The sequence below is a fragment of the Lepisma saccharinum genome, chromosome 10, assembly GCF_977018435.1.
Source record: "Lepisma saccharinum chromosome 10, izLepSacc3.1, whole genome shotgun sequence".
NCBI classification, from domain to species: Eukaryota; Metazoa; Arthropoda; class Insecta; order Zygentoma; family Lepismatidae; genus Lepisma; species Lepisma saccharinum.
The window spans coordinates 24,216,033-24,238,943 of NC_139238.1; the positions used below are offsets into that span (position 1 = coordinate 24,216,033).

Here is a 22,911-nt window from a genome sequence, read left to right on the forward strand (position 1 = left end):
ACATGGAAAGTAACAAAAACGATTACCTCTAAATTACAGACCTTCATCAATCGCTGCCTGAGAAAAATTTTGAATATCTTTTGGCCAGGAGTGATTCAAAACCAAGAACTTTGGAGAAAATCTGGAGAAACCGAGGTGTCCATACAAATAAAGCGGCGAAAATGGAATTGGATAGGGCATACGTTGAGGAAGGAAAATGAGGCTGTCGAGAGAGAGGCACTAGACTGGAACCCGCAGGGAAGAAGGAAGAAGGAAAAGAGGGAGGCCTAGACAGACGTGGCGAAGATCTGTTCACGCTGAGGCCTTGGAGGAAGGAAAGAGCTGGAATGCAGTGAAGAGAATTGCCGTCAGTATGACCAGGTGGAGATGCTTTGTTGATGCCCTATGTTCCACAGGGAACAACAGGAATTAAGTCAAGTAAGTCAAGTCAGATGACGCCTTAGCAACGGGTAACGCAAGTTGATTGGCTACTTGTGTCATGTTCTCTCCACTGCGTCACAAATTTGGCGGGCAGGAAATAACGTTATCTATTGTGTCTATTCTAGCAATCTAAACCAGGTTGCTACGAACAGTGGCAACAACAACACGGATCCTGGAAGCATTTTGATTACTATCAAGGTCGCTTCTTGTTACATAATCTGGAATGGGTGGTTCCTGACCTCGCCCTTCAACCCTTGTATGGCATTCTCCCATGAAGCACTTTGCAAGTTGGTAACGCAGTCTGGTAATTGATTTATTCAGGAAAAACATTCCAAGCTTGTCAGTTACGATCGGCCAAATACAGTGCATTTCCGTTACTGTGTCAAGTGAAGATTATTACGACTCAATGCGGCATTTATTCTGAAAACTTTAATATGGAAGTTTATTTAACTACTTCTGTCTCGGGAATATGTGGAGCAAGTCCGCGCATAACGGTAGAGAAGGAGAAAAAGCGAGTGGGCGAAGCAAAGCAGTGTAAAGCTGATGTAAATGGCTGGTAGCTGCAGCAGTGATTTCCCCTCCATGCATCATTTCCCCTCTCACGCGTTCACTGGTCTCGGAGTTCTACTTGTGCATTTGATATTACACACCAGTAGCTTCAAAGTACATTTCAGAAAATTCTGGTAAAAAACAACATGTGCCACCTCTATTTGGACATGGCCACTTCCAACATCTGGTCTGTACAGTTGAGCATGTGGCACTCTTGTGACCGTTGCCCAAGTTTTAACTAATATGCAAGTTGTCTGTACTTCATCAAACATACTAACACTCTTTGCTTCATTGGATATAGTTTTGTTTGGCCCACACTGTAGAATCTCCACACTTGACCAGCAAGAATTCGTAACGGAAGTTCGTGACTTCGCTCTGAAATAAAAGTTGTCATTGCCTTTCGGTACAAACACAAAGGTTGAAGAAGAGTGCACTTACCTTGATTGTGATGATGCAGCCTGTGAGTACAATGAGGTTGCACAGCATGTGGTAGGAGTCGACGAGCAGTGTGAGCGCGTGCGTCAGGTGGCTCACCACGAGTTCAGTGAGGAAGAACAGCAGGGTGAGACCCAGCATCAGGTACAGCTGAACAGGCTGAAGCCTTCTGAACAGATCCTTAACAGGCATCTTCGCACTGTTGAGCCTGAACAAGAGAAAACACAGAATAAGTAAAATGGTAATAAAAATTATACATAGGCGAGTCAAATGTAACCTTAATATTATCTTATTAACACTGTGCAATACCGTTGAAAACACTTCATCACTATTCAACAGGAAGAAGAAGAAAATGGAGTAGGGTCGGTCAGTTTGTGCTCAGCTATTTTTATTAAATTTAAAGTGTTTTATATATGGCTGTGATGCTGAACAGTATTACAATCACTGCAAGAATTACAATTAAAAGTCTTTGTAATAGGCGGAATATTCTATATCAGTTAATTATATTTATATAAAACTGTATATAAGACAATAGTTTTTTCCTCAGCCAACTACAATTCAATACTAGGAAAATTAAGTTACGTGGGCGAAACTTATTGATTCCCAAAATACCTCAAACTCATACATATAAAAGCAGCCCATTAGAATGTGTGATTTGTATAATACGATTTCAATCCATAACCAGGCCTTAGATTTCTCATTGCCGATCGAAGTTTATATCGGGTGATCCTCGCTAGAGGTCCCAAACTTTTGTCTATAAAACTGTCATTTACTTAAAGTTTGTCTTGAAATTTTGTATGCACATAACTTGAACAATGTAAAACAGGATCTAACCCCTCGCAATAGGTTTGGACTCTTCCAGTGACCTTCATTTGTTTTGTTCCGCGACTGGCTCGAATGTATAGGGATTACAATGTACACAAGCGAAGAGCGTGTGTTCCCCGTTCGTAAAGACTGGCAAACTGGTTCATTTAAAGCATGTCAAAGGGCATTTCAGACTGAATTTCGTGTCAGACGTGTACCTTCAAAGTGTTGTATCCAGAAATTGGTAAGAAAGTTAGAGACAACGGGAAGTCTTGTCACACAGCATTCAGGAGGCGAATTATAAGCCTTTTTTTTTTACAAACGGTTAACATGGAAGTCTACCTGGGAATATTCACTGAGTTTGTCAATCAGTTAACAGATGATGAACTAACTGATGGATATTTCCAACAAGACGGTGCGTCATGTCACACTTCAAATGTCAGCATGAGAGAAATTAAAAGTTTTTTTGGAGACCGAATTATCTAAAACAATCTTTGGCCACCAAGATCTCCCGATCTCACCCCACCCGACTTCTTTCTTTGAGGCTTATACAGAAATAAACCCTGCACAATCGCAACCCTGAAAAAAACCTATACGTCAAGATATTGAAGCCATTACCGATGCCACTTTAAGAAAAGTGTTCCAGAATTTGGAAAGACGTGTACAAGAGTGCTTGCATGTGGAAGGGGACGATTTTCAGCATCGGATATGAGCAGATCCTATTTTACATTGTTCAAGGCATGTGCATACAAATTTTCAATACAAACTTTAAGTAAATGGCAGTTTTATAGATAAAAGTTTGGGGCCTCTAGCGTGGGAATCACCCTGTATAAAGGAAATGATTGAATCAGAAATATAACAACAAATACTTTGTACTCATTTCGGTACCGCTATTTTATTTTCTAGTGTATTCTACAATTATGTGTGTATTCAATATATGTAATTACTTCACAGGTCTTTGTTCTTGTGTGGTGAAAGATTCCGATTGGTTAATTTTAGTATTTGTGATTATTTTATTGATTACTTGTATTATTGGTCTATGTATGTTTGTGTGTATGTAAACAAATATATATGTGTATGTTCTGTAATTGGAGGTTTCACCTCTACTGAAGGAAGTATTTAAATTAAATAAATAAACATAATCTCCACCATGTTCAATGCAAGTGTGTGAGCGCTTCACGACTGCCCGGATTCCACGAGGAGAAAAAATATTCTGCCTGACTGCATAATCACTCATGCACCATATCTTTCACCTTATCGTTAGTGCGGAACTTCATGCCCACCTAGTACCTCCTTAAGAGGGCCAAACGAATGATAATCACCTGGTGCTAGGTCCGGTGAATGTGCAGGATGTGGTAGACGTTCCAAACGAAGCTCCGTAATTTTTGCGCTGTTGCATGAGCTGTGTGTGGCCTCGCGTTGTCATGCTACAAGAGGGAGTGTGGTGCATGCCTCCAGGGGGCATTCTTGCTATGATCCCTGACGTCACCATTCCCATCAGACCGCGCGCGCTGGTACTTGCCACAGAAGAGTACGAATGTATATACGTGTTATTTATATGTGATGAACAACTGTCTACTACATTACTCTGATTGTTTTATTGCTGTATTAAGGTTACTTTTTGACTGCCTTGTATTTACAGCTCAACCATGATGAGAAAATCGCCCGACCTAAAGTTGATCTGTTTTCTCATCTCGCTTCTCCTTCGTTTGTGCCACAGTGATTTGCAATATTCCCTTGCTTCATTGTCAAAAACAACGACCTCCGAGGCGGAGTGGTCAGTACGGGGCGCTACGACACCAGGGGTTCGGTTTCGAATCCCGGTTTGGGCATTTATGTCCTTTGTGACTGTCCCATTAATTTCATTATAACAACATTCTTTCTCATCGTCGCGATCACCCCTCCCTAGGGCAGTTGTAGTAGTACTAGTACCAGTAACTAGTAAAAAAAGTGAAAGGGTCAAAGTTCGTTTGAGGTCCACTTCATGATCCAATAGTTAATTCGGGACTGGATCCTTAATTTAAACTGGGATCCAACTTATTAGTGCTTCTTCTATGTCGTTTTTCTACTTCTCTACTTTAATCGCTACGATGAGGATGAATAATGATTTGATGGAATAGATGATGGGATGAACACAATGCCTAATCCAGGATTCGAACTTAGGACCCGTGGCTTTCTAGCAGGTTACGATAATCTCCCTGTCCAAACGTCCTAGTTCTTAAATAATTAATGGGTATCAAGGTATTTTGACCAGAAGAGAGAACTGGACGGACTGATGACGTATGTTGTATCATGTAGGGAAGTTACAGTTGCCTTGTAATCAAGGGGTCCCGAGTTCGACACCCGGTCGAGGCAAAAGTGGTTCGGATCTCACTTTAAACTGCAGGTCCAGTCCCGATTAGTCTTACTGTATATAAAATGGACTTAAAAACCTAAATTCAAAGACCCCTAACTCAAATCACAGTTCTGTCAACTCACCGAATTGCATGTTAATAGCTTGAATAGTTTCGGAGATATAGGAACATTAAAATTTAATCCATTGTTGTCATTTGAATGCAGACGCGCTGGTCAATTGAAACAATTTACGCAGCTTTAAATTATCATCTTCAATTTTAGAATATTGCAGACAGAATTTGCAGATATTCACTTTCTGTAGTTTCCCCAGATATCGGCAGATCATTTTAGACAGATTATATCCATGGATGTCGAGAGGGGGGGAGGGTCAAACGGGTCGGTGGACCCCCCATGGAAATTGACATCGTTCATTTAAGGATACAAGAAACCCGAAAGTTTGTTACTCTTATTGTTAAGAACAGAAATAAAGTTCATTTAGTTAGTATCGAACAGAATAATCAAAGTAAAAAAAGTATTGAGTGAAAAATACAGAAACAAGGTTATATTCTACCAATTCATCCAAAGAACAAACTGTTTAACAGTTTTCAAATTTGTAATAATTACAGCAGTGGCGTGCGGTGCTAAATTAGGCAGGGGAACAGGTTACCTGCACTTTCTCCCTTACCTTGAGTGTCTCAATATAATACAGAAGACTAATCAAAATTCAACCCTTATTGAAATACACCAAAATAAATATACGATACATGCATTACAAATTGTCAGAAGTGACATACATGAGGCGCGTTAAAATTATATTACAATAATAATTTTAAAGAAAATATGATACGAAGAAAACATTAAAAAAAATGTTGGTTCGCAACGAAGAAAAATTTAATAAAATAAATTTATGAGTGATCAGAGGAAAAAGAGAATGTTTAGTTGAAACTTGTTTCATCTCTTTATTCATAGATTAAGGTATTTATATATATATATATATATATATATATATATATATATATTAGTTCATTATTCTTGTAATTCAAACGTCCTCGCAATGCAATGGCATACAGATGTCTGAGTTTTTTCATGACGTACGCTAGATTTGTAGAAGTTGTTGTTAATGTGACAAAAGCCGAACTGTATCAAACTCCCTTCTCAGGAACAAACAAGGACAACAATATAATTTACCACTGGAAGAATATCCAGTTAATCATTTTGCAGAGTTGTAAAATGCCTTGTGTACGATTCGTTTTAGTTTTTAATTCAGTTAGGATAGGTGTTGGTTTGCTGTCTTTTTCTCTGCAAAGTTTAACGAAAAGCTTTCGTCTTCAGTCAGTCGTTCATACAACACTCGCAACATTCGCTTTCTTGTCCTGCCGCTGCGTGCGTTGAAACTTTGGTCTTGGGGCTTGTGGAACAGGTGCACTGGCTGGAGCTGTTCCCTCGGAAGCTACTTCGCAGCATTTAGCCAAGGTAGTAATTTAAGGCATTTAGCAGACGCTTAGACTGTAAAAGATTTTTCCAGTTCGTTACGAAAATCAGACGCAATTTCGCAACGAGATTAGGAAATTATGGACTTACTACACTCAAAAGTATCGCCATGACGCAATTAAACTTCTGCACATAGCAAAACTCGAAGTAAAACGAATCCGCTATATCTCTCGGAGGGAACAGCTAGGGAGTTCAGCTTCCGTGGGATTTTGGGGATCTTATGCCTTCCCGCGTGGTCGAAAATACTCGGCGTTAGGTAGTAGAGGGTGAAACGATGAGGCTGTGCGACGAGGGTAGGTAAAGTAAACAAGCGTCCAGCCACGGGGAAAGTTTTTCTTGAGCGTTACTTTTGAAAACGTTGATTTCGGAAAAAATAAGTGTTTTTCTTATGTTAATATAGATAACTTAAATACCTCATAAGGACTATAAATAGGAGGGAACAGCCTGTTCCCTCTGTTTCGCCACTGAATTACAGCTGTAGGTTAGAGGTCACACAACACACTTTATATAAAAAAAAATCCCCCTAACATTTAAAGCCTTTTCTTGAACGAGACGTGCAAAGGTTAAAATCATTCAGATACTAACTGCATGAAATGCAAAAGAAATAATGAAAAACAGTTGTGCTGTATTCACTCGTTTGGTGGATCGAGTCTCCCCATTTATATAATAATAATAATTATTATTTCGAATAAAATTTATTTTTGTTGGTTATTAATATTTATTATTGCATAATAACATTTATAACCGTGGTAATAATACTTACAATTTTTATTAATTTTTCATTTGCCCGACCCCCCTGCAAATATTTCTGGCGACACCCATGAGTATATCTCACGATCGGGCACAGTCTTTATAAGCTCTGGTAGTTTATGAGATAATGATTTTTGACACGGATGGGCACTCAGACCAGGATGGGTAAATATCATAATTTTTATTCATTCTATAACATCATTTTTCATGATTTTTAAAAATTGATTTAAAAAAAACGCTTAAAATTGAGTGTATGTTTTTTGGCACCATGCATGTAGGCTATGCTTTATTATATAGAAAAGCTTTTAATAGTAAACACACTGTAAAATAGTTGAACAGTTTGATTAAAGCAAATAAAAAAATATATACATTTTTCGGTTAGTTCATGAACTTACTATGGCAAACGTTTGTTGGTTGTGTTAATGAAACTACGAGGAGGTCTCAAAAAGTTTTGCCTGTTGAGGTATAATTTGTTTAATAATGGAAACATTGAAACAATGAACATACATATAGTTTGCCTGTAGTGTCCTCTACTCAGAGTTAACCCTTCCACACAGTTGCCATCACGTTCGATTCATTTGTGCCAGCGTTTTATCCAGCCCTCAAAACCAGTTTGGAAAAATTCCACAGAACACTCCCTGCCTCACCGTTTCAAGGCTGTTTTATCCTCCTGTAGGTCATCGAATCTCATGCCACGAAGCACAGACTTAGCTCAGACTTTATAGTATCCCAAACTCTCAATCATTGCATGTGCTGACCCATAGGACATGTGCACTGCATCAGAAATTTCCTGGATGGTGATGCGTCTATCCTCTCGAATGAGCTCATCATCCCTGTGGCGGTTGTCGTCGGTCAACGACGTTGATGGCCTGACACTCCTTGTCATGTCCACACTTTCGGTTTCTCCCACTTTGAAGTTAACTACTTAAGTCTTAGCTAAGTCTGTGCTTCGTGGCATGATATTCGATGACCTACAGGAGGTTAAAACTGTGTGTAAGGGTAACTCTGAGTAGAGGACACTACAGGCAAACTATATGTATGTTCATTGTTTCAATCTTTCCATTATTAAACAGATTATACCTCAACAGCCAAACTTTTTGATACCCCCTCGTATAATACACAATTTCAGTAACTATTCTTTCAGTAAAAATAAAGCATTCTGAATGTACTATACAATTGTAACTTAAAATATATTTTTTTAAATCTTTGTAGCTGAATTTTGGTATTTTTTTAATATGATAGTTTACAAAATATAAGTTGCCATTTTAATTTACAGTTTAATGATAAAGACACTATTTACGGTTTAACATGATTAGTAGGGCCTCCTCGATGGCTCAGTGGTAGCGTCGTTGCCTGGTAATCAAGGGGTCCCGGGTTCGATACCCTGTGGGTGTACATAGTGGTTCGGATCGCACTTTAAACTGTAGGTCCAGTCCCGATTATCCTTTCTGTGCATAAAGTGGACTTAAACAACCAATCAAACATGATTAGTATTTTGTATATTTTTCTACACAAAACGTTTACTATTTTTGCCTATAAAAATTATTGAATTTTAAATCAAGATAAATTTAAGTGTGTTTATAGTTTACATATGAGCTTCACCCCATCAGTACATATATTTTGTTCCTTTCTTTTACTTTCTTGGAGCCTAATATACACTATTAAATGATTTCGAAATTAATGTACTTTCACTAAAAGTGATTATGATGTACATTATTCTATGAATTATTAATTTAAAGTGATTTAAATCAGTGGATTTTTTTTTAAAATCACTTGATTTAATTCTTGATTTTATCGCGATTTAAATCAGCCTGATTGAAATCAATTCACGTTGACTCAGACCGACACTTAAGTGTACCTTTTCCCTTTTCACTTCGCTGATTAGCACCCTTAAATTGATAAGTATTATGAAATGATCTGGGCGGCTGAAGATAAATTTTTCACCCGGGCGAGTTGAATTTTCGGATTTTTAGCACCCTCTACTTTCCAATCCTGCTCTATCTGTCTACCTTTGTCCTCATACTTTCCACCTTCCTCCAATTAAAAAAAATATATATATGACCATGTTATTTGCGGTTTTAATGACGAAAAATAATAGCCCTTTTTAACAAAACACTTTAAGTGTTACTGTTAAAGAACACGTTCTTTGTAGGTATGTGCTTATTTAATACCTATGACATCAATATGACAGTACTTGAGTTGGTGTTTTAAGTCCACTTTATGCACAGTAAGGCTAATCGGGACTGGACCTACAGTTTAAAGTGGGATCCGAACCACTTGTGCCTCCACCGGGTATCGAACCCGGGACCCCTCGATTACAAGGTAATGACGCTACCACTGCGCCATGGGGGAGGCCGATATAACAGTACTATCTTAGCTTAAATTGCTATATGATTTTCCAATATACTTATTATGTTATGCAGCAGTATCTTCAATTAATTCAATAAATCCAACTATTTTTAAAATAAATAGCCACACACCCGGTGGAGTCACATAGTGGCACTATAAGCTGTAGGTCCAGTCCCGATTAGCCTTTCTGTATATAAAGTTGACTTAAAATTATACTCAAACAAACAAATAGCCAAGCTTGTGCAATTAGAAATAAGGTTTCGGCGCTAATCAAGGTACAGTCGCCTGAAAACCCCTCCTAGTCTCGTATAACTTAGAAAATTACGATAGAAATAATTGCCAGTATCAAAATTCTTGTTTCTACCTAAAATATTTCTGATTCCTGGGTCTATTGTTCAGTAACAGCAAACCATAATGGTAGAAAGTGAGTTGGAAACATTATATTCCATTTTATTTTTGTAATGTACGAAAACACATGTATGCTAAAGATATAAGAGACAAACTAGAAGTAAGCACATTAAAAAATCACTTGAGAATCAACAATACTTTGTGCACTTAGTTCTTACTTACATATCGCCTTGTGATTGTCATGTGATTCGTAGGCACTCACTCACTAGTCTATGGTGCAGACAGCAGCACTAAGCGATCCGCAGAAAAGACCTACTATGGTTATGACGTTGACTGCATACTACTTTCATTTGATGGTACATACAACCAACACGTGCAGAACTTTCACTGACATCTTTATGGGAGCATTTTATGTTCATCCTGCGAACGTTGGAGAATTGAATGCGATAATTAACAATACCATAATGCATTTGCGTGGCATTTCAAATGTTAAATATTCATTGACATTTCAATTTTTAACGTTCTCTTTCTTCAAGGATTGATCATCTTTAAAATGTGTAAGTCTGTTACACACAATGCCCGTAACTAATGCTTTAACAGTATGTACCTTAGTTTTCCGTGTAAAAAATACACGAAATGCAATATTCTTATTGCGTTTTTCCCTTGTACATGACACATTTTAAAAGCATGAAGTAACGTCTTTTTATTGGAAGTCTTGTGTCTTTATAGCTTATCTTTGTCATTGGTGAGTTGATAAACAATATGCAAGTTGTAATGGGCCCCATATTAAGGCACTAATTCAGTAAACGTTGAACTCTTACATCTCTGGAACTAAATAGAATTCCAAAGATTGTATTCGTCAGGCAGTTTACTGCAATACAAATTATTATCGGTAGTTCGTAAGAGTCTTGCTAACTGTAAATAGTTAAGTGTGAGAGGAAAGGTTCATAACATTGTAACTTCGTATCACCACAGATAAACGGATATTTCTACGTTTATCTAAGGTATCACCTTAAATAACTATCAGTAGCAGCTGGTTTGTGACACAAAGTGAACAGAATTTTCGAATTTAAAACTTCCGACATGTTGCCCTTGCACACAAATCAACGGAATTAAGGTAAGATAACGCTTGTTAAGACTTTGGGGTCTGAAAATCAAAGTTCAGCTTTTGTGGTGATTTATTCTCGTCCAGCATGTTCGGCGTGATATATTTCAAGTATTTTAAACGCAACAAAGTGTCAGTGTTAAGATGCTTCCAACCCTCGCATTCCTGAGCGTTAGTTCCAAAATTGGACACGGGCACCACACATTGAGTTTCAGGATAAACAGTACGTATAGTCAGCACTAAATTGGCATTGTTAGAAACTTACTGAAACACATTCTGAAAGTCATACAATTGTGAATGTATGGCTGGTATGGTCACGATCCGCTACTGACTTGATTGTTCTACGGTGAAGTACCGTAGAGACATCGTCGTAAGTTACGGGAATGTTTTACAGTGCATGTTTCTAGAAATGTTTGTTCATACACTTCAAAAAATTGAACGTAAATCATCCTCGGCTATGACGACATTGATATAACTATAAAATTATAGTGATATCCCTTTAAAAACCAGTGTTCGTTTAGAACAAGAAACAGGAAAACAATCCACGCAGGGAGAAGCGTGTATCTTGTGATCAGGACCTTTGATAAGTAGGTCAGGTGCAAGCAACCGGATTGAGCGTTGCAACAGAATTTGCCATTCAACAACGATCATACACTTGGTTTCACGAAGGAAGTGGAAGGGGCTGCATTTTCCATGGCGTGAACAACTTAAATACGTCACTGGAGCTACTGAAGCTAATAAAAACGATATGGCGCAAGGAAATTTTATCGACCGAAACAGGAATAAAACTGACGTCATTGTTCTCAAGCGCGAAAAATGTAGATCCCGTCTAAACATGCGAGTTAAGTAGGTGTAGAAAACGCTGCAACATGTTCCTGGTTGCGGTAAATTATCTTTCTTTTTTTAAAAAAAGGTAAGCGAGTTACGTCTACTTTTTGGCCAGTTGAAAGGTAAAAAATCAAATTACACCACTGTCTTTTTACTATACTGGGAAATATAACAGTGACATTTGTTGAACTAGCATGCGGTATTTAATTGAATGTCAGTTTCTTGTTTCACTGAATGCTGAGATTATAAAGCATTATTAAAAGAATGCAATGTTTCCGGTGAACAAATGCGTTTTTTTAATGCTTAGTTTTACGTGAAGTGAATTAAAAAAATACGCATGCAATTTCTATGTTAGCTGTTTTTAACAAGTTTGAAATATGTCGTTAAACCTGATACGTGTTGCACATAAATACAAGAAGAGTGCTGGATATTACGGTGTAAACAAGATTTGCTATTTTCAGCATTTATTCCTCCCATCTCCCTGTGTCTACCTCTCTGTCAGTGACCTATGTCTATGTGTGAACCCCTTTCTCTCTCTCTCTCTCTCTCTCTCTCTATATATATATATATATATATATATATATATATATATATATATATATATATATATATATCTTATATATATATATATATATATATATATATATCTTTATATATCTCTCTCTCTCTCTCCAAACACGGTGTGTATCATATTTCTCTCTGTGTACTCTCTATCTTTCTTTCTTTCTCACTCTGTCTTCCTTTGTCTTCGCTTTTCCATCTCTCTATTTGAGTGTCCACTTCTCCTCTCTTTCTCCTCCCCTCCCTGTGTCTGCTCTCTACCTCTATCCTTCTCTGGCCTCTATTTATGTGTTCTCTCTCTCTCTCTCTCTCCTTCTTTCTACTTGTTCGGAGGAAAAGACCCGAACTATGGCCTGACAAGCGAATTCACCAACATGACAATGCCCCTACGCATTTCACGCTAGTAGCGCGTAAGTCCAACGTTAATGCGAGGAATTCCGGAAAACGATCTTCAAGACTCTTTCCGGCAGGAGCACAATCGTATCAAGAGCTACATAGCTTCACAAGAAGAGTGTTTCGAAGGCGACAACAGCCGCTAGTGCGCAGGTAAGCAAATTCTGCTTTCATTAGTTCAATCCGGGAATTAAACTGTCACGCCTCGTACGTATACAGTGCTTCGGATCCTAGTTTAGACTTTTCATGCCCAGTGGAATTCAACAAACACATCGATAACATAATGTCAACATGGCACTCTAAAAATATTTGTATTTTATATTCGGTTACTTAACGAAAGTTTCTACCTTTTAAGATCAATTGAGATGGAAGAAGAAACGTGAGCGTCCGTTGGCAAAATTTCAAAGGAATGAGAAACACAAATGCCTTATGAAAAAGCTACTTGTATAACAGCACAGGCACTTCAAGTGAAATTACTTCCTTCGAAGTTAAAATCTAAATCTCTTCCGGTTTGTCGCTTCGGCAGCTTGCCCTTGCACACAGAACGTTCAACGGTTGATTAAGATGCAAGACGTGACGTTCGGGCAAAAATGTTGCAGCTCGATGTACTCAATTGAAACCTGTTTATTGCAAATAGATTTCTCTACTTGTGAATCACTCAAGTTCGGAATCTCAATTTGAATCCTTAGACTTGTTACGTACTTTAATTGATATCGTGATTCACAGCTGCATTTGATAAGAACGAGACTTTTTAATCAGGGAGAATTAGTTGGCTTTGATAACAGAAATGTTATTTCCATCACTGGAATATCCTTTTGTGCTTTTCATTATCAGTATTTCGAAAGATTTTTAAGTAACCGTGTTTAGTTATTTTAAAAAGTAAGTCAGTTACAGTTGCTGGTACTTTTGCAGTTTCTTTCTGCAGGAAATATTCCTGTAAATAAAATACATACAATTGATAATCGTTACTTGTAATAAAATAATTGTATATATTTATTTATTTATTTATTATTACCTTCAACAGAAGTATAGCCTTCAATGACAAAAAGCGTACATAATAATAATAATAATAATAATAATAATAATAATAATAATAATTAGTAATTACAAAATTACAATACAACTACAATTACAATATATACAAGTAATCGTACTAATTGTATTCATTACATAAGTATAGATACACAGAACAGTTTCCAATTAGGATAAAGGACGGGTACTACAATTAACGTTAAATTACTTCCTTCGAAGCTAAAATCTATGTCTATTCCGGTTTGTCGCTTCGGCAGCTTACATGTGTTTTGCGGAGGCACAAGTGGTTCGGATCCCACTTTAAACTGTAGGTCCAGTCCTGATTAGCCTTAATGTGCATAAAGTGGACTTTAAACACCAACTCAACATGTGTTTACGTTTGTGGTACATAATATAAGCAGGGCGGCGATTAGGGGGAACCAGGGGGCAGTTCCCCCACTTTTGCTCCAGCACATGGGCGTCGGGAGAGGGGGCCGGACGTGTGGATGGACCCCCACTGGAATTTGACAATGTTCATTTAAAGATACAAGAAAGTCGAAAGTTTGTTACTCTTATTGTTAAGAACAGAAATAAAGTTCATTTGGTTAGTATTCGAAAAAAATAATCAAAGTAAAAATCCATTAGATCGAAAACATTGAGTGAAAAATACAGGAACGAGGTTATATTCTACCATTTCATCCAAAGAACAAATGTTCCACAGTTTTCAAAAATCTAATACAATTGTAGGTGTAATATTTATTATTGTGTAATAACATTTATAACCGTGGTAATAATATTTATTATTCACCTACTATTCAACCTTTATCATTTGCCCGATCCCCCCCGCATAAATTTCTGGCGACGCCCTTGCCCTGTATACTGTCTTTACCCCCCCAGCAGGTTTTGGAACTCAATCGCCGCCACTGAATATAAGTCTTCATATATTCATATTACAAAAAATGAATGATGGGACATTTTCTTTTACTCTATCAATAGACGTATATGCATATACTTCAAGCACTTTCTCTTGTTAAACGAGAAGTGCATTCACTTATAAATTAACATTTTTTTTAGTAGAAAAGTTATTATTACGTGCAAAGCTGCAAGGTAATTCCAAGCTAAACAAGATCCACTCCATCGAAAATGAATTCTTTCTAGCTCGATTAACACGTTCCAAATGAATGCAGGAATATAACGTGGATGTTCTAAATTTAGCGTGCAATGAAACCTAGCTTCCTTGCCTTAGGCGATTCCGCGAAATTCCTTACACCTTATCATCCGTAGAAGACACATAGTTGGAAACAGATGTCAAATTCATTTATTCCCCCACGTTACAAATTTTCAAGTTAACAATTTAAAGTAAGTGTTGATAACGTTACTTCTCTTGCAAAAAGGTAATGATATTACAGCTACTTAATTTTTAAAAGTAACTATTTACAATTATATTTCCTCAAAAATTAACCGTTACTTCTGAGTTGTAAGTACTAGTTATTTCTAAACACTGGGTATTATGAAGGGTCTTATGTAGCAAGAAGTACTATAAATTTGGATAATGCATGGGAACACATGTTACATGTACAGTCACCGTCAATAAAAATGGGATCCTGCAAGGAGTTATGTGTGTTGCCTAACTCTACGGGATAAGTGGATTTTAACAGCAAATGTTCAACGGCAAATTCTACCACAGCCGTAGCGGTACCATATCGTGTTCGTTAACGGCTTCTTCTTAACACAATCCCGTGGCTGTTGAACGAACAAGTACGTAGGAAAAAAAAAACTTTTCGGGAACGCTTTCAATGGTAAGCGCATGACTACTTAAGAGATAAAATACATCTACTTCTTACATAATTATATTTACATTGATTATGAAAGCTTACATTTTTTGTATTTTTGTTATTTACGTTGCTTATTTTCCAATTTTAGCTAATCGTGACGAAGAGGAAAACTGAACGTCCGTGCCCACGCCTGGATTCCAACCCGGAACCTTCGCTGACGAGATCGCAAGTCTGCCACTTAGGCAGGTATATACGAGGGGGGCTGGAAGGTTCATGAAATCACCCAGAAGGAATACAGCTGGAACAACCATTTTAATACATTTTCAACGTATTCCCCCCGAAGCTCAATACACGTTTCACAACGATGTTTCAACATTTGTAATCCTTTCAAATAGAAGATTTTGTCCTGCTGTGCAACCCAGCCCTCCACCTCCTAAACCAGTGCCTCTTCGGACTGAAAATGTGTGCCCTTGAGATGTTTCTTGAGGTTTGGAAAGAGGTGATAGTCGGACGGGGCCAGATCAGGCGAATAGGGTGGGTGGGGTACACAGGTAAAGCCCAGATCCGCCAGAAATTGCATGTTTGATGGGCCTTGTGCGAGGGCGCATTGTTCTGGAGAAATTGCACACCACGGCTCACTTTTCCCCGACGATTTTCCTTCAGAGCCGCCTTCAATTCAATCTAATATTGGGAATAAACAGCAGCATTGATGGTTTCACCCTGTTTAAGATATTTTATGAGGATGACACAGTCCTTATCCCAAAAGACCGATGCCAGAACCTTCCCTGCTGACCTTTGACTTCGGAACTTTTTTGGTCGAGGAGACCCACAGTGGTGTCACTCCATGGATTGCTGTTTAGTCTGTGGGTCATAATGGTGAATCCATGTTTCATCTTCAGTCACCAGACAGCGCAAAAAATCATCAGGGTGTTGAAACTTGCGCACTGTCTCCCGTAACATCTGCACCCGTGTTCTCTTCTGGTCAGCATTCGGACATTTTGGGATCCATTTCGCACTGAGCTTTCGCATGTCCAGATACTCTGATATTTTGACACCCACACGATCACGCGATATCCCCAGATACGCAGCAATGGTTTTGGTGGATATGCGCCTATCTTCCATGATCATGTCGTGAAATTTTTCAATGTTTTCCGTGATCACTGCACTTGCAGGCCTGCCAGAGCGGGGTCAGTCTCACCATGTCCAGTCTTAAAACGCCTCACCCATTTGGCTACTGTTGTATATCCTGGGGCATGTTCCCCCAAAATCTCACTCAAAGTTTTATGGATATCCATGGGGGATTTGTCTTGCAACACGAAAAACTTGATGACGCTGCGAAGCTCATTCTTCTGAAATTTGCTTAGGTCCTCCGCCATCTCTTCTTACTGAACGTGAAACAAAAAAAAATAACAATGACAAAAGGATCATACTCAGGATAAGAGGTTTACAATATATGCTCCTTCTAATGGCTACAACGAATTGTTTCAATTTTTATTTCTTCTGGGTGATTTCATGAACTTTCCAGCCCCCCCTCGTATACGCCACACAAACACACATATATATGGTAGAGCAGCCTACGACTGAACCTCGCCCGCCAAATAAAGGAATTATTATTATTATTATTATTCAATATAACCTACTCGATGGTGTGGTGGTATCGTCGTCATCTTGTAATCAAGGGGATCCCAGGTTCCATACCCGTTAGAGTAATATAGAGGTTCGGTTCGCACTTGAAACTGTACAGTATCGGCTAGTATCGATGAACAAAATCCAACCGATTCTTTCCGATACCGATGTATTAGTATCTGTACCGGCCCACCCGAACATATACCGTTCTGTGATGCTTCTACCTGAAAAACTATAATTAAAAGAAGCACGTGCCACAAAGAAAGTTGTACGTACAAAAACAGGTCAAGAACAAGGCAAGCAAAGAAAACACAAAAAAAAGTATCAAGAAGGAAAAATGACAGCAGAAAATTAAAATCAACCACAACAGACGGGGAAAAAATAACAATAAAGAGGCTAGATAAGTGAAGAAAACGACGATGAACACATTTTCACCATTTCACCTCGTCACTACTGATCTTGCCGTTCAGTTATTTATTACAAAATTTCCCTTCTCACAAGGATTGAACATGGTGTCAACATTGGCAGTTGACTTAAATTTAATACATGATGTGTCTGTTGCCATGATACTTTCACTTGGCGCCCAATATAGATGATGCAAACTCAACACACATGCGTCATTGTTGTGTAATGCCTTGCGCAAATATCGAAAGGTAGATGGCGGTTGTTTAAGAATCACGTGTGATTTCTTTTGGATTAATCACATATGCAAGAGATCTAGTAAGGAAAGTTACAAAAAAGGTTATTGAAAGGAGTATAAATGTTAGATGGAGTGACAAGAAAGAGGGCACACCTCTTAGTTTACCAGACTGCCAATTTCATGAGCTCCCCTGAAGAGTTATACCTTTTATTAAATGAACACATACTTATCATCATTCCAGTCTTCATTAACCTGATTTTCTATTACAAAATACGTATTTTAGCCCAATTTACCTTCTCCTACTTGACATTATTTCCTCGTGTGAGAACCAGTGGGACCTAACTCCAATATGCCTAGGTATCAAATTTACAGGAGAGAGTAAATATTGTATTCTTAGGAATATGTTTAACACTTTACTTGTCAGTAAATTGGAGATACATGACCACACCTTACTGCAAAGGATCAGAAGGGGAGAGAAGTTTATTTAAACAAAACTGATTATTGTATTTTGGAGTCACGTTCCTCTGGGACTCATACGACGATTTTGCCTGTAATAACAAAAAACAGTTTCTCCGGACCAACTTTGTTTAAATAAGTGACAAATAGCTGTTCACAAGAATCAAAAGCTGACGTCCATTGCAAAGTCTTTGACGTCCGTGGAAAATGAATCCAGCCCTAAATTATTTTCTTTCGATTATAATTAAAATTAGACTGGTATAGATCGTTGCAGAACATGTTAAGTTTAAAATGAAGCAGTGTTTGAAGGTAAGGGATCCTTTGCTTGGCCCCCACCCTGGAAAACTGCCTGTGAACGCCCCTGGCTCTACCAGTGGTTCATGACATTCTTTTGTTGAACGAATTTTACGAGCAGCGTCTTATCTTCCATTCTTAAGTCCGTGATGAGGGAAGCTGGGAATTGCTCGTTCCATCTAGCGGACAGGCATGAAATCAACACTTCGTGACCCATCAAAATGGCCATGAGTAGATAGAGACAAGATAGATAGTGCCTGAAGATGGATTCGTCAAAGAGAACAAACTTGAATGCTTGTAGGTTACATTGTCGTATGGTGAAATATACGATTGACAGAATCTAGTAAATAATATTGTACTCAATTTCTTAAGTATTTTGGAAAAATAACAGTACTTCGGGCAATTTTTTGCCCCTCCCCCCAAAATCTAGCACGGATTCTGCTGTGGATTCTCCTATTTACATTATATTCATTAAACCCAAGACATTGATTGACAGAATCGACTTCAGTTGCAGAAAAAATTCTTACGTTGGAGAAAGAACACAAAGTTTATTTTATCCTGCTCAGTGGTGGCGAAAAGGAACCACAGACCTTGCGGTGCGGTTGGAGAGTTAAATGTTCCTCTTATATGATTGTTTTGTAAGGAACCTTTGTTCTTTAGTAGTAAATAGTATACAAAATTCCCCTCTATGCAAATTAATGTCAAACATTAGTGACACTGTAATCGAAGAAACCATTCAATATTCAAGGGGTTCCTATTCGCCGAGAGTCAAACAATTGCCTTTGTCTCATAAAAAAATCAGTTTCAAACATATACACAGCATTCTACACAATGTTCTACATAAGCAGTCTAATGTCTGTAGTGACGCAAGAGACTTCATTTATTTCAAGTACTGCCCGAGCTGAGACGAAGAGAGTCAGGACATGAGTCCGGACTAAACCGGGACGTCTGGCAGACTTGCATTAATGGTTATAAAGCTAATATTACCAAATATGTGTGCGCCTTCTGGAGCCTGTCTATCTCCAGAAACAACCCATTAATTTGTGCAAGGACAAAATCGAAATTCTTGCAAAAATTTGAAAAATCATCAGCGTTATTTTCATGGGTTTTTAAAGGTTCAAATTAAAAATTTTCATGGTTCGAGTGGAGGGGGGACATGGCCCCTTGGGCACGGGCCTGAGTTGGAGCTGTTTTCTTCATATGCACTAATCGGAAACTTAAATTTTATTGTTTTTTTGGGGGGCGGCAGAATTGTAGCCGTTTCTGAGATATTGAAAGTTTATATAGAGTGATTGAAAAGTCTGGTCCAATAGGACGATTCCGTTATTAATGCACACAGCGAAAAATTGAAAGAGGGTAAAAGATGTTCGAAATATGTGAGTTTCAAATGCTTGAATTTTGAACGTTGAGGCTGTACACGGTACCAGTTGCCACAAGCTTCGTCCAGACTACGGTACGTCATGGTAATTACGGTACTACACTGGGCAAAATAAGAATTAAACTGAAAACATTTTTTTTTTATATAAACAATCTGTATGACCTGCTCGGTGGTCGAGCGCAGTAAGTAGTTGACTTTGGAATTCGCCACCAAAATTCCATGGTTCTAATCCCGGTATAGCCAAAGGCATGAATTTAATCTAATCAACACACATCCTCGTCGCGATGATTCAATAAGGGTCAGAAAAGCGACGCTAAATAACAACAGTATAAGTAAATTCTACGATTAGCTCCTCATTAGCTTTATTATAAAACGATTTTTTTTCCTCAAGTTCTCTGATAAATTATCTTTTCTCCTTAGCATAATATTATACTCCAAATGTCCTTATCTCATGTATGTTATTTCCTCGATTTGTTTCCATCGGGTCAAAGTCCAAAGGTTATATAAATGAAATTGTCCTCGCCTTGCGGACATGGTAATTATCAGTTTACAGAATTGGTCAACATGTTTACCTACGATGTTCGTGGCACTGGAGCATAGTTACAGCCATATTTGGAGAGCACGTGGGCGTATGCACGCTTTCTTCCAGGGTAGGCAAACAACCCTAAGAAAGACATTTCTAAACATTTCCAGGCAAATGCAAGACTGCAATTTCAATCAGTAGCGTACGCAGGATTTCATCAAGGGGGGTGTTATTTCGAAAACTTTCTACAAATTCACATTACCATTGTTTTATTATACTTTAATTAATAATAATAATTAATTAATTAATTAGTTTAATTACTACTAATAATTACTACTAATGCAGCTACTATTTATGAAAGAAATAGAACAAAATTACATTTCTTTTGTTTCTTTGTTACAAAATAATTCTCTAGTCAACGGTTATTTGTATATGATAAGTGAGACATTTTAAGTGTGAAGAAAATCCATAAAAACAAGCAAATATATTAAATTTATTGAAATAATCGAAATATGAAACTCATTCAAGGAGCCACGCTGGTCTAGTCTGACAACTTCGTGGGATATCCGGGTTCAATTCCCGGAATTGGTTGGAATTTATCCATCCTTGTCTCCGCACCCAGCCTCATAGCAATGGGTACCTGAGAGAAAAACCCTGGGGGATGAAGGCTGCCGGAGCATGGTGCTGATCACATCACCTGCAAAATAGTTCGAGATCGAGAATCTTTGGGGCCCACCACACCACTACGTGTGCCTTCATGGCACAGTGCTATATGCACGGGGGAATTTACATTATCTTTACATATGGAACTCGCCCAGGATGATGAAGCACGAGAATACATGTTGCTAAATTCCACTGAGTCTATGTTTTCGTTGAAAAGTAAGTTTATAGACATTCCAACACATTTATCACTTCTAGGTGATTCACAAAGCACTTCTTCAGCATTATTTAATGATGTGGATATAGACTCAGCATCACTTGAGAGTTCACAAGGGGATGTGAAATCAGTACCGGGAAGAACGTTTACAATAAGGACGAAGCAAGGAATTTTCACAATTCTCGCGAAAGTCACTGCGCGAGTTTTTGCAAAAAAAATTGCAAAATTGAACTTTGCGGCCGCTTAGATTGTGTTTGGAATGTTGTGCTTTTCTTCATGCTGCATGGAAATAATAATTCAAATTATTATTATTATTATTATTACTGTCGCAGATCTTTGACTGTGACAAATTAGCCATTTTTAATTTTTTTACAGCATTTTCCATAATATTTCAAAAGCTCAAGGGGGGGGTTTAAACCCGGTAACCCCCCCTTGCGTACGCCACTGATTTCAATGTTTGAGCAAAATTGGCATTCAAATCAGTTAGAAACATTGAAGCGGTATTGAAATTTTTGCCATTACACAAAATTTTTGTCAACTAAATTTCCAAGGAGGGCTTATGGCCCACTTGTCCCCTGCTGGATAGGATTCCTTGAATGTTGAAAATTTCGGACACGTTATGATTTGCACTTCAATATCTAAACGTAGGGCCTCCCCGCATTGGTAGCGTCGTCGCCTTGTAATCAAGGGGTCCCGGGTTCGATACCCGGTGGAGGCACATAGTGGTTCGGATCCCACTTTAAACTGTAGGTCCAGTCCCGATTAGCCTTACTGTGCATAGAGTGGACTTAATACACCCAATCAATGAATCAATATCTAAACGATCAGCACTCACACATTTGTTGATATACAGCGTGTTCGGCTTCGAGGGATCGGCTGATTTGATTTATTTTACTTCGCTTTTTGTGCCACTTTTGGCTAATTTGCGAAGATAGGAATGAGTGATGATATGATGAAATTGATGAATGGACACTCACAAACATCCATACCCAGACCGGGATTCGAACCCGGGACCCCTGGCGTCGTAGCGCGATGTGCTAACCACTCTGCCACGGGGGCCGGCTCGAGGGATCGAGACATAATTGATAATTTCAAGTGTAAAAAGAATGTTTATTAACATGTTTTTACATACCTTGATGTAGAAACTCTCCGTGTTTAGGAAAATTGTCAATGCAAGTCGATGTGTGCGCCTCGAGTTACCCTGCAAAATCTAAACCGTCTCGTCGCGTGTCTGTTGCTTCACTGACTATAGGTCTTTTCTACTCTTACGGCGGGCGCTCTACATGCTCGCACGGGAAGTGGGGAGCGGGGAATACGCAGCAGACCAACCAGACATCAGCGGTGGCGCCTAGAGTTACGACGCCGAGGGGAGGAACTGATACGTGCACCTCGTTCTACAGGCCGCTGCTTTTCTTATCGCGCTGGATTGGCTGCTTCCCCGCTCCCCTTGCCAACATATAGAGCGCCCGCCGTAAGACTGGAAAGAGCTACAGTGCCAGGCGCCAGGCTTGTTCTCGCATTACACGTTGGCGCGCATGCAGTCGGAGAGTTTCTGTATCTTGTAAAATGAAAATCATAACAATATCTTTTACACGGTGAGCATTTATTTCTCCGATCCTTCTAAGAAACACGCTATATAGTTTAGTTTTGAGCATCGTGCGACTTTCGGAACGCGCCTCATATTTGTTTGATATTCGACACATGGCAGTCGAAATCTTGTTACAACCTTACAATTGGATTTTTCCAATCATTTGGCACTAAATGCAGCGATTTATTTATGCACCACATCCCCAACATCCTTCTAACAACTCCCAACTTATTTCATAACAACATGAAATGTTTCACACAACTCTAATTTCAATGGTAATTTTTGTGATAAATTTACCTTTGTGCCTCTCACATTGAAATTTCTATACCAAATCCATATGATACGAGTATGTGCCATTTTAATGTGGCGCCCACGG

At 38.5% G+C, this 22,911-nt stretch overlaps 1 protein-coding gene across 5 annotated transcripts in view; it reads right to left on the bottom strand.

Annotated features, from left to right (window-relative positions):
- ZnT77C (Zinc transporter 77C) overlaps positions 1 to 22,911 on the bottom strand; it is a 326,998-nt gene that overhangs the window by 87,737 nt on the left and 216,350 nt on the right. For 2 of the 5 annotated variants that reach the window (XM_083129657.1, XM_083129658.1), the window contains one exon: positions 1,408 to 1,612. In XM_083129657.1, the coding sequence (XP_082985783.1) occupies positions 1,408 to 1,596 (189 nt within the window). In that variant the 5' untranslated portion in view covers positions 1,597 to 1,612. Of the gene's footprint in view, positions 1 to 1,407; positions 1,613 to 9,702; positions 9,870 to 22,911 lie in introns of those variants that run through there. The other 3 variants (XM_083129655.1, XM_083129659.1, XM_083129656.1) reach the window with 3 other exon arrangements.